The following is a 15332-nucleotide window of genomic DNA, read 5'->3' on the forward strand; positions in this document are numbered from 1 at the left end:
GACTTACATTGAAACTTATACCTGGTGACTTACGACTTAGACCTTGAGCATAACATCACAAAAACGAAATATTCCAGCATTCACGATAGAAAAATAATTGACAGTACAAACAAAAAAATTAAAGAAGTCGAAGCAAATCTAGGAAGTCTATTTAATTAGATTTTTTATTCTGCTTTCCTTAGTAAATTCTACTTAGTCCTGTTTATATTAAGTGATTGATATGTCAACAACATCTCAACCAATATCCAAATTCTGTATACGGTGAACGGGAGTTTACAATTGTGATTCCGTGTTGGAGTTGTTGTCATAACAAAACCGTAGATATTGCCTCGATGTTGGTTTGCGAGTTATATGGAGAGAAATCAAGTATACTAGTTCGAGGCTGTCAATGATTGAATGTTTTTATGTAAACGAGTTGAGTCATTAACTACTTCATATTTACCCCACACAGGAGGCACCGAGGAAAATAATTTCCCTCAGGGTTTATATCAATTCTCGGGCTGCTGTGTTGAGGGTTTTTTAAGGAAAGGAGGGAGAGGAAGTTTTGGGAAGGTAAAAGGTATGAGGGTTGGGTAGGAATCTAGGGATCAAGGTGTCCAGGAGTGACGAACATTTGAATATATCCCTACCACTGCGACGCAAGGCAATGTGTTGAGAGAAAAGTTGGAGCGTTCAAAGGGTATCCCCAAACTAGCCTTCCCGATATGGAACGCCACGCAGCTGGTGGGAAGGCCTTAGAGATCTTCGCGTACTTCACCTACTTTCCCATATTTTTATTTTTATTTTATTGAAGTGAAACTTCTTTAGGCGCGTAATTCGGGGACGGAGTAAAACCGAGTCAGGATCGACACGAAAATGCGGGTACCCCCACCACCGCTCACCGTTCACTGTCCCTCTCTCACCATATGCGCTTGTTGAGGTGGGGGAGCCGCTCACGAACGTTCTCTCTCTTCTCTTCTTTCCTCTCTCTCAGACACCAGCGAACTGCGCCACGCCAAGCATCAGCTGCTTGGTTAGTATACTGCGTCGTGAGTGTAATACGAGTGAAATACGTAATTGATTGTGGTTCATACGGTTTGGTACAGAATTTCAGTGTTAAAAATGAGTAGTGACGAGATAGAGGTGATGAACACATCAGTGGCACAAGAGGAAATATCCCCTGAGAATCACCAAAGAAGAGGAGAGTCTGATTCACACAGTGATGACATTAACATAAGGTAAATATAACCTATAAGAGTTGATAAATATTTCACAATATAGTAGTATTGTTGGAATAGGATTGTTTAATATATTGGCGAGATTATATTAACAGTGAAATATGATGTAGGAATGTCGTTACAATCAAAGCAATGGCCAACAGGCGGTACAGACAGCGGAAAAAAGAATTAAAGCCTCCCAAACCTCAAGCTAAAACGGCAGCAGAACGTTGTAAAGCATACAGAGACCGTCAAAAACTTCGGCAATCTGCGGTAGCTGAAGCTATAACACCTGTTCCAGTTCCATCAAAAAAACGGAAAATCGTTCCAAATTCTACGTGTACTGCGAATTTATTGAGTCCCAATGATGGTCCAGAATACGTCCTACATGCAGCACAAATACATAACCAACATTCCATGCCAAAACCCGACAATATTCACCAGAATTCAATAAGGCAGCAGCAAAATAAAAATTTGCAAAAAAAAACTAATGCCTCCGAAATTGTAAGTTGATATGCCATGATTACATTGTTCGAATAAATTTATTTATTAATTAACATTGAATTAAATTTGGAAATTTACATTCAATATGTATTAATTTTTCCAGGATTTTGATGAGATACAAGAGGCTCCTGTCCAAGAAGCCATAACTACACAACCGAATGATGATGATGCGAATAATGCCAATATTGTACGTATCAATTTCTGAAAAATTGCATTATAGATGAAAAAATTGATTTCGAATGAGTTTTCCAGTAAATTATATTTTCTGTTAACAGAATGTACACGATGACCATGAACTCCCGAATAGAGAATCACTGAGTGATGTTGATTCCGACATGGATATTGGAGAGCATTTCGATGGGCCACCGATAGAATTTGATAATGACTTTGTGCCTCCCTATAGTGGCTATGTGAATCACAAATTTGCACATAAACAATTTCAAAAAATGTTTGTGGAAAATCCTTTCGGCTATGCTTGTAGCGTTTGCGATCGGCTTTGGTTCGAAAAGGATTTAAAAAAGGCGACATCCGCTGATGAAACGATGCTTAAAAAAATAACGGTATGTTTAAAGCATAATGTGGATATTATCATAATTTTCTTAATGTCGTAACTCTTATCAATGTTTGAAATTAATGGTTAACATATTTTCCAGGCTCTTGCGAACATTGCTGATGCAAAACTATGTACTACATGCAAAAGGAGTATGCAGAATAAGAAAATTCCAACGCTAGCGACCTTCAATGGCTTCAAATATCCGGAAAGACCAGCCTATTTGCCTCAACTCAACCTCATTGCTGAAAGATTAATTTCGCCTAGACTACCATTCATGCAAATACGGCGAATAAGACACGTTAACGGTCAGTTCTGCATAAGTGGCCAGATCATCAATGTTCCTGTCTCGGTAGATAATATGGTGAGCGTTTTGCCAAGACATGTGGATGACGATTTTTGCATCAACGTACACATTAAAAAGAAATTAATCCATAAGTCGAGTTATTTGCAAGGGTTGGTGAAAAAAGGTGAAATTAAAGCTTGGTTACGGTATCTAGTTGATCAACCAATGTATAAATTTTATAAAATATCCATAAATAACTCTTTTCTCGGGAATATTGAGCAAGATATTCAAATAGACTACACGCCTGTACGAGAATCTAGCAATACAACGTTTAACAGTGATGAGAATGTCTCTCCTCAGATGTTTGATCATAGGAATGCTCCTCAAGTGGTTAACATTGAGGAATTGAGCGAACATATCCCAATCGAAGAAAGTCTTGTCGCGCAGCAGCATACTTTGCTCTGGAACGAAGACAAATTCTTACAAATCGCACCGGGTGAAAGAAACGTACCGAAAAGTTTGTTATTCGATAAACACGCAGAAGAACTTTCTTTCCCTTCGATCTACCTCGGACAATTTAGAGAGTTCAACCCAGAGATTAGTGTTACGCCTTTCATGATTGCCACGAGTGAATTACGGCGTTCTGACAGGAGAGGAGTTACGCCTAATAAACTTCTTTACGTTGCGGCAAAAATTATGCGTTTGAGGGTCAGCGAGTCTCTAAAGATTACTTTCAAACACATTGGGACAAATACAAATATAAGTAAAGAGACTATTATGTCTCCGGACTACATTAACAACTGCTTAGATAAGAACTTAGCTTTTTTAAAACCGATTCCAAATTCAGCTGCATATTGGTCTGAGCGCAAGCGGAATCTATTTGCAATGATGCGTCAGTTAGGGAGACCTACAATGTTTTTAACAATGAGTGCAAATGAAATCGGTTGGAAAAAATTGTTACAGACTTTGCATTTCTTGAAAGAACGTGTAAAATTGACAGAAGAGCAACTAGAAAATTTAAATTACTTTGATAAAACAACTTTGATTAATGAAGATGCAGTTAGTTGCGCACTCCATTTCGATAAATTAATTAACGTTATCTTTTCAATTTTACAATCGAAAAAATGTAGTCCATTTGGAAAATATAGAGTCATCAATTTCTTCAAGCGCATCGAATTTCAGCACCGAGGTAGTCCACATGTTCATTCACTTATATGGTTAGACAATGCTCCGAACGATCCACTAGGCGCAGATTACGAGGCTACTGTATCCCTCATAGATACTCTAATGTCAGTCTCTCCAGCTGAAGCTTCAGAAAATATTAGACTTCAAACTCACAAACATACATTTACGTGCTACAAAAATAACCAACCGAATCACTCTCCCACTTGCCGCTTTGATGCACCTTTTATGCCCATGCGTAAAACTGTCATTCTCACACCATTGGAGATAGATCATCCACAAATTCGAGAGCTAAAGAATCGTTATAAATTAATCAGGAAAAATCTAGAAGACATTGATTATGACAGCATTAATCATTTTTATGACTGCAACTTAATTACTTCGGATGAAGAGTACATTAACATTATACGAGCCGGCATAATGAGACCACGAGTATTTGTTAAACGACTTCCTTCGGAAAAATGGTATAATTTCTTCAATCCTTTCTTGTTAAATGTATTAGGATCTAACATGGACTTTCAATATATTATTGAAGAGTATTCGTGCGCACAATACGTTGTAGAATATGTCAACAAAACTAATAGAGGCATCAGCAATTTGCAGCGACAAATTGTAGAGGTTATTGACGAAAATCCGGACTTTGATATCGTTGAGGCACTCAGAAAACTTAGTGTTAACGTGCTCAATAGTGTTGAAATGACAAGTCAAGAGGCCGCTTGGTTTTTATTGCGGTTGCCAATGTCTAAAACGTCAGTAGCAGTCGTTTACATACCAACACTCTGGCCACAAGAGCGTGAACGAATTAGGAAAACAAATAAAGAACTTGAAGAACTTGGTTACGATTGCACTGACATTTGGAAACAAAATTGGTTTGACAAATATGAGAAGAGGCCGGAAGAACTCGAAGACGTAACGTTAGCACAATTTGTTTCGAAATATAATGTAGGTCCCAAAGGAAAAATTTCTGAAAGGAGAATACCACGAATAATTAGGTATAGAAATTACGACATGGGAAAAGACTTGGCAGACTATAAGAGGGAGATGGTTACTTTACACCTCAAGTTTAGAGTTGAAGAAACAGATGTTTTAGCAGACATGCAATTTCTACAATTATTTGAACAGAATGAGGCATTAATAATGGAACGTAGAAAAGAATTCGAGTCAAATTTAGACATTGCTAAAACTATGGAAATATGCGCTCAGTTATGTCGTGAAGAACTTCTTTATGATGACGACCGAAATCAAGTGAATGTCCATCAAGAGCCTGATCCGTATGAACAACTCCTGAATGATCCCCATTCAATTGCCAATCTTGATTTGCGGCAAGCATCATTGAACAAACTTGGTGCAATTGCCAGGAAAAAAGATAACATTATGGAGAATGACAAGTTTAATGATTTAATGAGATTAACAAATGAGAAGCAATTCGAATTGTTACAACACTGTATACATTTAAATCAAACAGAAAACGCATTACCCTTACACTTATTCTTAACCGGGCCAGCAGGATGTGGAAAAACATTCACCATCAAATTATTAATGGAGATTTTCAACCGATTTTCTAATACTGATGGGTATTTAAACGCTTATATTGCTTGCGCATCAACAGGAAAGGCAGCAGTAGCTATTGGGGGCACAACAGTTCATACGGCTTTCAAAATATCACCGGCGAATCGAATTCCACTATCAAATGAACTGAAATTTTTATATCGAACACTTTTCAATACGTGAAAGTAATAGTTATCGATGAAGTGAGTATGATTGGTGCTGAGATGTTAGAACGAATAGATTTAAGACTGAGAGAGATAACAGGTCATTATGATTCCTTATTCGGTGGTATGAATATGATCTTTATCGGAGATTTGAGACAATTGCCACCAGTGAGAGCAACTCCTATTTATAAGCAAAAAATACAAAGAATAGGTGGTAATCAGTTATGGAGGAGTATTAAATTTTATGAACTGACAGAGGTTATGAGACAAGAAAATGAATGTTTCTCATCAGCCTTAACGAAAATTGGTAACGGGGAAATTTTGACCAGACAACAACTGGAACTCATTGAATCAAGGTTCGTTACGAATGAGGATGCCCATAATCTTTGTCCCAATGGAGTTAGATTATACTATGATAATTATTCTGCCGATACTTACAATCTTTCTGTATTGAACTCATGTGAGAATAAGAAAGATTCTATCGCTGACGACGAAATAATCGGTTGGGGTAATGATTTTCAAAAAGAACGAGATGCAAGACTCAAACTACATCAACTGTCATCAATTGATACTGGTGGCCTCCCGTACCAAATCGTTTTTGCTTTGAACAAACCATATTTAATCACAACGAATATCGATGTAACAGATGGATTAGCAAATGGAGCAGTCGGTAAATTGGTCTATGTTGAGTTAGATGATCAAAGCCACAAAATTATCAGAGTTTGGCTAATTTTTCCAAAAGGTGTAGGAAGACGGACACGTAGTAAAACAGCTCAATATGCTACTCGACTAGGAATAAGTAATGACGCAACTCCGATAAGTCGTAGGTCAGCGACTTTCCCATTATACAAAACTAAATCACACAGTAAAATCCAAGCAAAGAGAAACCATTTTCCACTTAAGCCAGCATGCGCAATGACTATTCACAAGTCGCAAGGAGGAACGTACGATAGTGTTGTGTATACGTATAGCAAGAAACATTCGCAATCCTTGGTTTATGTAGCTTTATCAAGAGTTACAAGTCCTCAAGGTCTCTATATTGTGCCTGCAGAAAATCAGGTTTTATTCCATCACGGACGACGCGAAGACACATCAGTAGCTCAATTGAGAAGAGAATTTGACAGACTTTCTACGGTTCGTTTAAAAACTCTCGATCTAGTACTGTTAGAAAATATTGAGAAAGGAGATATGACGATATTCTCATTCAATTGTCAAAGTATTAACAAACATGCAACAGATTTACGAGGTAATGTTCTAAAAAATTCGGACATATTGATGCTTTCCGAAACTTGGCTTGACGATGACAGGCATGTTAATGTTGAAAATTTTGATTGCATTGTACAATACAAGAGACCCAGTGTTAGAGCGGGTGGTGTCGGTATATATCAAAATGTAAATAGACTCCAACATGTTGTGGTAAAACATAATGACGTTCATGCCCGTAACCATGAATTCGTTTCTAGTCATACATCCTCCGTTGGGGATTTGTGTGCTGCAGAATGCTCTCTGGCTAATGGGGAAAAAATTATTATGGTGTCAATTTATATCTCACCAGGTAAATCGATTACTGATATCAAAGATTTTATCCACCATGTGCTTCTGCCATACACAGAGGGTGGTTCGAGGCTATTGAATAAGAATTATCACGAAATTCCTATGATCATTTCGGGAGATTTTAATGTTAATTTTGCGAGGGAAGAATCTGTAGAGTTATTGAACTTTTTCAAAAACACCCTCAATTTGGATATTGTTAATGATAGGAACACTAGCACGACTAGACACGGGACAACAATCGATGCAGTTTTTGCACGATTCATTAAGGATTTAAGTGCTCATGTATATATCTCGCACTTTAGTTACCATAACCCAATTATCACGACATTAGGAAATGATATTCATGAAATTGACAATGAAAATGGCACATGATTGGTAAATTGTCATTGTAATTTCTTTGTAATTTTTAATTGTAATATTGTTATTTATGTAATATTGTATACTTGTGAATAAATTGAAAATTTTTGGAACTATACATTAATCGAACGTCATTCATCTATAAGAAAATATTAGAAAAAGCAAATCCATGCTTCGTCGTTGAATTATTTAACCTCTAATTTTCAAACTAACCTAAGAGAGAAAATAGAGATGATGAAATGAAAATAGAGAGAGAGGAATACTAGAAGTTTCACTTCTGTCTTGCGTAGGCTTGACACACCCACTTTTTGAAGTGAAACTTCTTTAGGCGCGTAATGGATTTTCGGGGACGGAGTAAAACCGAGTCAGGATCGACACGAAAATGCGGGTACCCCCACCACCGCTCACCGTTCACTGTCCCTCTCTCACCATATGCGCTTGTTGAGGTGGGGGAGCCGCTCACGAACGTTCTCTCTCTTCTCTTCTTTCCTCTCTCTCAGACACCAGCGAACTGCGCCACGCCAAGCATCAGCTGCTTGGTTAGTATACTGCGTCGTGAGTGTAATACGAGTGAAATACGTAATTGATTGTGGTTCATACGGTTTGGTACAGAATTTCAGTGTTAAAAATGAGTAGTGACGAGATAGAGGTGATGAACACATCATTGTCATTGTAATTTCTTTGTAATTTTTAATTGTAATATTGTTATTTATGTAATATTGTATACTTGTGAATAAATTGAAAATTTTTGGAACTATACATTAATCGAACGTCATTCATCTATAAGAAAATATTAGAAAAAGCAAATCCATGCTTCGTCGTTGAATTATTTAACCTCTAATTTTCAAACTAACCTAAGAGAGAAAATAGAGATGATGAAATGAAAATAGAGAGAGAGGAATACTAGAAGTTTCACTTCTGTCTTGCGTAGGCTTGACACACCCACTTTTTTTATTTTATATGATAGAAACAAATAGTAAATAATTTACAGAGATGAAACAATATACAGGAATAAGATACTTCATGTTGGGTACATATGATAATATGTTTACTTGTAATGTCTGCTAAGTGGTATGTTTATTCCTTATTTATTTATTTATTAATTGCATCTCACTATACATAAAACACTTTTTTTTTCTCATAAAAATCAACCTCACTAGGACTGAGCCTGTATCGAGGTTAAAAATTTACATTTTAGTGAAGCAAACATAAGAGTAATCACAAACATAAATTAATTCTCCATACAAACACAAAATATTTCAAAATTAAAGAAAAAAATAAGTATTAGATGTGTTACCAGATGGGTAATTTGACAGTATATTGTAACAATATTTGAACCATAACTAATCATTAATCATTATTCAAAAGAAGAAGCAAAGTAGATAATAAAGACAGATAGGGTGACATTCAGTTTTTAGTAAATGGAAATTATATAAAATCTTATTATTTAAGAAAGGACAAGGATGAAAAAATATTAAGACAATTGTCTGTCAATACAAAAATCTTAATTAAATTTTTAAATTTAACTAAGGAATTGGTAGACTTAATATGATTTGGAAGAATATTAAATATAAGTGGTGCCTGATATAAATAATTTCTTCGACCAAAAGAAGTTTTAGTATGTACAGCCACAAAGTTCAATGTAGAGCTAATTCTAGTTGTCCGCATTTGTTGTGTTCTTTCAGCAAATTTAATATTGATAGAAAATCGACAATCGATTGCTTAATTACCAGGTGATGTGTGTAGTATATAGGTGTGTGAGTGATAGGTGTAATGTATGTGTGAGTGTTTGTGTGTGTATGTGTGTCTGTGTGTATGCGCATTGAACAGTTTAAATAATTGACATGATGCCACGTTTGGATTTGGGCAGTGAATAAAAAAATATATCAATGTTAGAGTTAAGACAAATATTATTTAGAGTATGAAGAGTTCGGTTAATAATTGGCGAATTAGATGCTGCATATACATTATTCAAGGCAAAACCGGAAAACCAGCTAAAGAGCTTGGACGTTGAACTTGTTTATGGCCAGGATCGCCACACAAATTATTACTGGGACTGCCGGGTGACACCGGGTGCACTATCTGGCACCTGTTTTCTCTAATTTCATTGAAATTTTGTATTCTTTTAATTTACTGTAAATACTTAAACATTGCACATTATCTCTAATACTGTGCAGAAGACACCTGCCTTCAGCTACAACATACTGATTTAATGTTTTTATTAATTCTTAATTGTGTATTATTTGTGTGTGAACAGTAACCTAACAAATGATGTAAACATTTTTTATTGTTTGAGCATATTTAAATGGCTGCATATGCTTAATACTTAACCCAACATAATCAATGTTTTATTTGATGTAATTTCAATGTGATTGATAAAATTTATTTTTTTATCAAAGTATATACTCCAATCATTTACCTCGGTTAGAGTTGTTAGAATTAAGTCATTGTTCGAGTAATCATAAGATAATTGTTTTTTTATTTTTATTTTATGAAATCTCATAACTAAACGTTTGTAACATTAAGTTGTACATTAATATCTTGGTGGCAAAAAAAATTCTACAAATTATTTTACAATGTTGAACAGTCATTAATTTCTTGTTGCTTTATACATTTTCAGATCGACCTCAAACAATAAAGCTTCGTTAAAGATAGTAAGAACGTAATTCGCCAATTTGCAAAAATAAAATAGGTAGCTATGAAATAAAATGAAATCATCAATTTTAACAGCCAATTGCCCAAGTCAACTCAATTCAAAATACTTCTTGCAAAATAAGATATTATTTATTTACTGTTGTGGACTGGTTCCAGTTTGTAGTAACTTAATGTTTACTTCTTGTAATTCTATTAAAAACTTGGTGGATGATTTTTTATTAATATTCGAGATAGGTTGAATTAGAATAATAGAGTGTAGGTACACTTTTCATTGTTTTTTATTGTAATACACTGTTTGTTGTTTCACTAAGTGAACGAGCTACTTAAAAGGAAGGTTACTGGTAAAAAGGCAAAATACGAAAGCAGACATACCCATATACTATACCTCGGCGTAAACATGCTTTCTCATTCATTCACGAATATCTCCTACATGCATTTAGCCGTTCGTCAATTACATCTTTCCACACTTCAAACACATGACATCAACTCAAACATTACTGTACTTAATATTACATTACATTTGACCGGTCGGTGGCCGAGTTGACATCGCGTTTGGGTCCCACCCAGGCTTAGTGTGTTCCTCGGCCTTCATCACAACACAAGCAAAATTTTCAGCTTTCTGTGGTGGTAGTAGGAGATTTTCAAATATTGTCAGGTTATTCGTAACCCGGGAATGTTTGTCTTTAAAAAAAATCTTTATTTCACTATAATATGTATTTCATGTATTATTATATTTCATTTTTCTTTATGTTTATAGCTGTGTAGCCGTCGAAAGTTGAGATTTGTTCCTTGCTGGTTCACATGTGTGAAGTCTGTTGTCTCAACCTTTTCTTCCAGGAAGTTCAAGTTAGCCTCCAGCTCGAACCTGGAATGATAGACATTGCTAAGCTCGGCATTCGATATAAATACAGGGACGTTCAATTCGTCTCCTGATTACTTTGACGTCTCAGACTCTCAGACACGAGAACATGAACGTCTTTATGTTCTCGTGTCTGAGAAGTCGTTTTCCATGAAACACGTAATTTGGATAATTGATCAAAATGGCTTTTACATTACAAAATTCTGCCATTCAAATTTACTTCAATTAAAATAAAGTTTCTTTCTCAAGCAATTACTATTTTTTCCTCGTTTACATTTCTCATTATTTTGATCTCTGAAATCCTTTCCCTTGGCCCGTAACCATTCGATTAATGTAAATAACCATTTATTTATTGCTACTTTTTTTATAGTAAAAATTTTGATATTACTGTCTTTTAGATGTTTTCATATCAATTTTTTCAATGATATTTTCCTTCTCTCTGCCCTTCTTTGGAACAAAACTATTCATGTTCGATCTTAAATTTCTTCCTTACATAATAACTAATAACCAATAGTTCTAAACCCACTGTACAATGTGGTGCAATTTTATAATCAACTAGAAAACATTCCACTCTTTCAATACAATCAGTCTGATTTTTTTCCTATCATTTAAATACGATTTGATAAATTTGAGAGCAGGACCGGTTGCGCAGTTTTTTTTTCTATTTTCCCAATTAGTATTTCATGAATAATGGTATCGAAGGCTTTTTGGAGGTCTAAGAGAATTACTATAACATATTTTGCGTTATCTATGTTGGTTCTAAGTTTATTTATATGATCATTAGTTGCAGGAAAAGTGTTAGACTTTTTTTTACGACCGTACTGTTTAACAAATAAAAATGTTTGTTTTTCAGCAGCTTATCTCATACTATCCGCTTTTAATTTCGCAAATGATGTTTTACTATTTGATTAAAATCTTTTACATAAGTTTTGACTTACCTTTGACTACAGTTTGCTGTATCCGTGGTATTTTGAGGATATGCCCATTGATTCGCATTTCAAATTCTCTCTTCCGCGTCGGTGCTTGATTTAGTGGTCAGGTTTAGAAGCTTTAATCTCGGAATCAACTATTTCAAAAGCTTCTCTCTTCCGCATCAATGCATAGTTTGGTGGTCAGTTTGCTAGGGAATAAACGTGCAGTAATCTCAGAACTAACTGCAGTAGCTTATAGTTTACTATTTTAGACGATGTAGAATTATTTTGAAAGTAGTATCTGTACAAATACATTTAAGTTATATTAAATTTATTCATTGATTATTTTTCACGGACTTCATAAAACGGTTATACAGAGTGTCCTTGGGTAATGTGCAAGAAGTTTTTTTTTCGAAATTGAAGTTTTTAGGTCCTAAAGTTAAATTGTTTTTTTAAGGAAAAATAAATATTCTTCTATAATTAATAAAATACTTTGTTTATAAATATTCTTCATCGGAAAAAAATATTTGCATGGGAAAAAAAGTCGGATTTTCGAAAATTTTTTTTTTTTTTTTTTTTAACTTTTACCATCATTTATATTAACCAACTGAAGTAGGTCCGGGGATCCTGTATAGTACTATAATTACAGAGAAGATAAAAAAAATCATTTTACATAAGTAACAATAAATAAGAAATGGTATTATAGACAAAATATAAACCTATGTATTTTACAAATACTTATAGTAGGAATAACAAATAAGAGTTTAAGTAAATAACATGTACTTGTATGTTGAAGATTTAAAAATACAAACGACAAAAATATCAAAAGAATATGCAAAAAGTAACAATATTGTGTGTTTTTTTTTAAATTCAATAAATTTAATATTTAATTTTAAAAACAATATTACTTATAAATAAGTTTTATTCAAACATCGTCTCATAAATACTCTTCTATTATTCTGAATCTTGATATGGCCCGACTAAAGTAAATAAGTTATCAGGAGACTTTTCAATGTGGATAAGTGTTTCAGGCTTATAATTATTGCTTATAAAAATAATTGTTACCTTTGTGCTATGCATAAAAAATCTTGTCTTAAACATTTATCATCATCACTTTTGGCTCTACAACCCCTGGTGGGTCTTGGCCTCCTCAAGAGTCTTCCTCCAGTCATCTCGGTCCCGCGTCAGCTCTCTCCAGTTTCGAAGCTCCAAGGCAGATAAATCTTTGAGGACGTTGTCGCTCCATCTTAACCTTGGTCTTAAACATTAGTTTACCAAAAAAATAATAATGAAATAAGTTCTGCTGTGTAAATATTATTAATACGCAGTCGAAATTCTTTACAAACTTTTTTTTTCATAGTATACTAATGTTACTGAATGTATAGAAAAAATGAAATTGTTTTCTGCCAATTGAACTTCAAAACAATAAATAAAAGTATTGATGGCCAAGCGCACAGTGTGTTACATGTAGTTTTAAGTGAAAACAATTACGTGTTTTGATAAGTATTTATCAAGATTACTTACTTACTTTACTTTAACAGATATTTAATGAAAAATTTACATTACTTCTCTCATCTATAATCGATAAAGAGCGAAAAATTAACATTAATTTTTTTTTGGTTTTTAATTTTTCCCACTTAAATGTCCGGGTTAAATCTTCCCCGTAGGAAAAACTACACCCTTCCACACACTTTTCCACAAATGATCATCTAGTCAATCAACATTATGCAAGTGCATTATATAAGCAAAATAAATACAAAACAATACAATAACAACACGTCAACTCACCAGAGATCAAATGGGAAAATAACTCACCGACTCCAGATATTTTCATATCAGAGGGTTTGGCTCGGTAGAACTCCTAACAGGGCGTATAAATCCTACTGATCCTTCAACATAAATATTTAAAAAATCTTTCCTTATCCTACATGGATTCAAAATGACCGACTTTTGCATCTTTATATATAAATTTTTTGACAGATCTAATACGCCTAAATTTTTAATGAGAGAGCTAGGTATAATGCCAGTAGCCGAAATAACGAATGGTAATATTTTTATAGTCTGAGAATGCCAAATTCTTTTTATCTCATTTCCTAAATCTGTGTATTTTTTTATTTTTTCATTAACAGATTTTTTAATATTACAGTAATTTGGAATAGCGACATCAATGATATAAGTATCATTATTATTAACCTCGAGAATTCTTATAATTAATATATGTGTGCTCTAGACCAGTGATATTGCGTTACGTTACTTTGGTACTAGATTAAGGTTTGTTGTAAATAGGGCAAAGTAGAAGTGTAAAAAAGGTCATGATCATTTATTTACTCCACAAAATTCTATTATTATTTGGTGTACATTTTTGGTTATAGTATTCTACTATACCTAAATGTTTATTAAATTTACATTTTGATATTATATTATTGCAACTGGCTATTATTGTTTTGGTTCCATTACACTTTTGAATTACATTCAATTATCTTCTTTGAGCCAGATGCATTACTTTCATACGTTAAACTGCAATGTAGATGAATAAAACCATATAAGTTACAATATAAACATATACATTTGTTATCGAACAAAGCAAACACTTTGTGGCTTGACATTATATAAAATGAAAAAATATATTTTTTGTTTTAAACCATTTTATTTTATTGTATACGTGGACCGGTTTCGGTTGTTCCTAACCTTCTTCAGGAAAATAAATATATAAACAGTTTATATATTTATTGTCCTGAAGAAGGTTGGGAACAACCGAAACCGGTCGAAGTATATAATATAATAAAGTGGTTTAAAACAAAAAAATCTTTTTCATTTTAAATACATTTGTTTTTGACCACTTTATTTTAATTACACTCAACTTGTTTCAAGTACCCTTTATTAACTAAATAAGTTAGTATTAATATTCTCCTGGCGAAAGAAAGGTACTTCTGGAACCGCTTGAGTGTAATTAAAATAAAGTGGTCAAAAATGTATCTGTTTATAATGTAAATTTGTTTTTGACAAATTTAATTTTTTATAACTCAACTCAAGTTCCCTTCTTCCATCAGGAAAATATTAAAAAAAACTTATTTAATTAATAAAAGAGTTTTCATATTATCCTGGTGAAAGAATGGTACTTTTGAAACAGGTTAAGTTTAATTAAAATAAAATTGTCAAAAACAAATTTATTTGTTTATATTTTAAATAATGCCGAGCCACAAAGTTAATAATTTTTTTACAAATACGTATGCAATTACCTTTGAAATTTTCGGATTAATGGAGACAATCATTTATCTAGACATTTACCACTTTTATTGATATAGGTACATAATTGTTAATTTTCACCATTATCAAATTAAAACTAGTATTTAATGTGACTATCTCTACTTTTTGTTACAACTTTATTATTATAATGAATAACATATATATTTATTTCATCATTTCGAGTGACAGCAGCAGCTCAATTCTCAGAACTTCTACAAATTTGATGGTGTTCATCATGCAGTGAAAATGTTTTACGTTTCTAGGACCAAAATATTGGGAGGTTGTTTATTCGAAAGGAAATGGAATTCCATGACAAAAAT

General features: G+C 33.6%; 2 protein-coding genes across 2 annotated transcripts in view; both read left to right on the forward strand.

Annotated features, from left to right (window-relative positions):
- The window catches only part of LOC149411578 (serine/threonine-protein kinase 32A), a 465118-nt gene that overhangs the window by 36861 nt on the left and 412925 nt on the right, over positions 1–15332 (forward strand). The gene's annotated exons all lie outside the window — the stretch shown is intronic.
- On the forward strand, positions 1569–10929 carry LOC149411579 (uncharacterized). The gene is made up of 6 exons (XM_089646686.1): positions 1569–1700; positions 1804–1887; positions 1976–2260; positions 2354–2842; positions 2939–4627; positions 10834–10929. Exons 1-6 carry the CDS (start codon positions 1614–1616, stop codon positions 10927–10929), a joined length of 2730 nt encoding a protein of 909 aa, XP_089502812.1. The 5' UTR covers positions 1569–1613.

This window comes from Hesperophylax consimilis, chromosome 25, assembly GCF_061612785.1.
Source record: "Hesperophylax consimilis isolate HC1 chromosome 25, BYU_Hcon_1.0, whole genome shotgun sequence".
In the NCBI taxonomy this organism is placed as follows: Eukaryota; Metazoa; Arthropoda; class Insecta; order Trichoptera; family Limnephilidae; genus Hesperophylax; species Hesperophylax consimilis.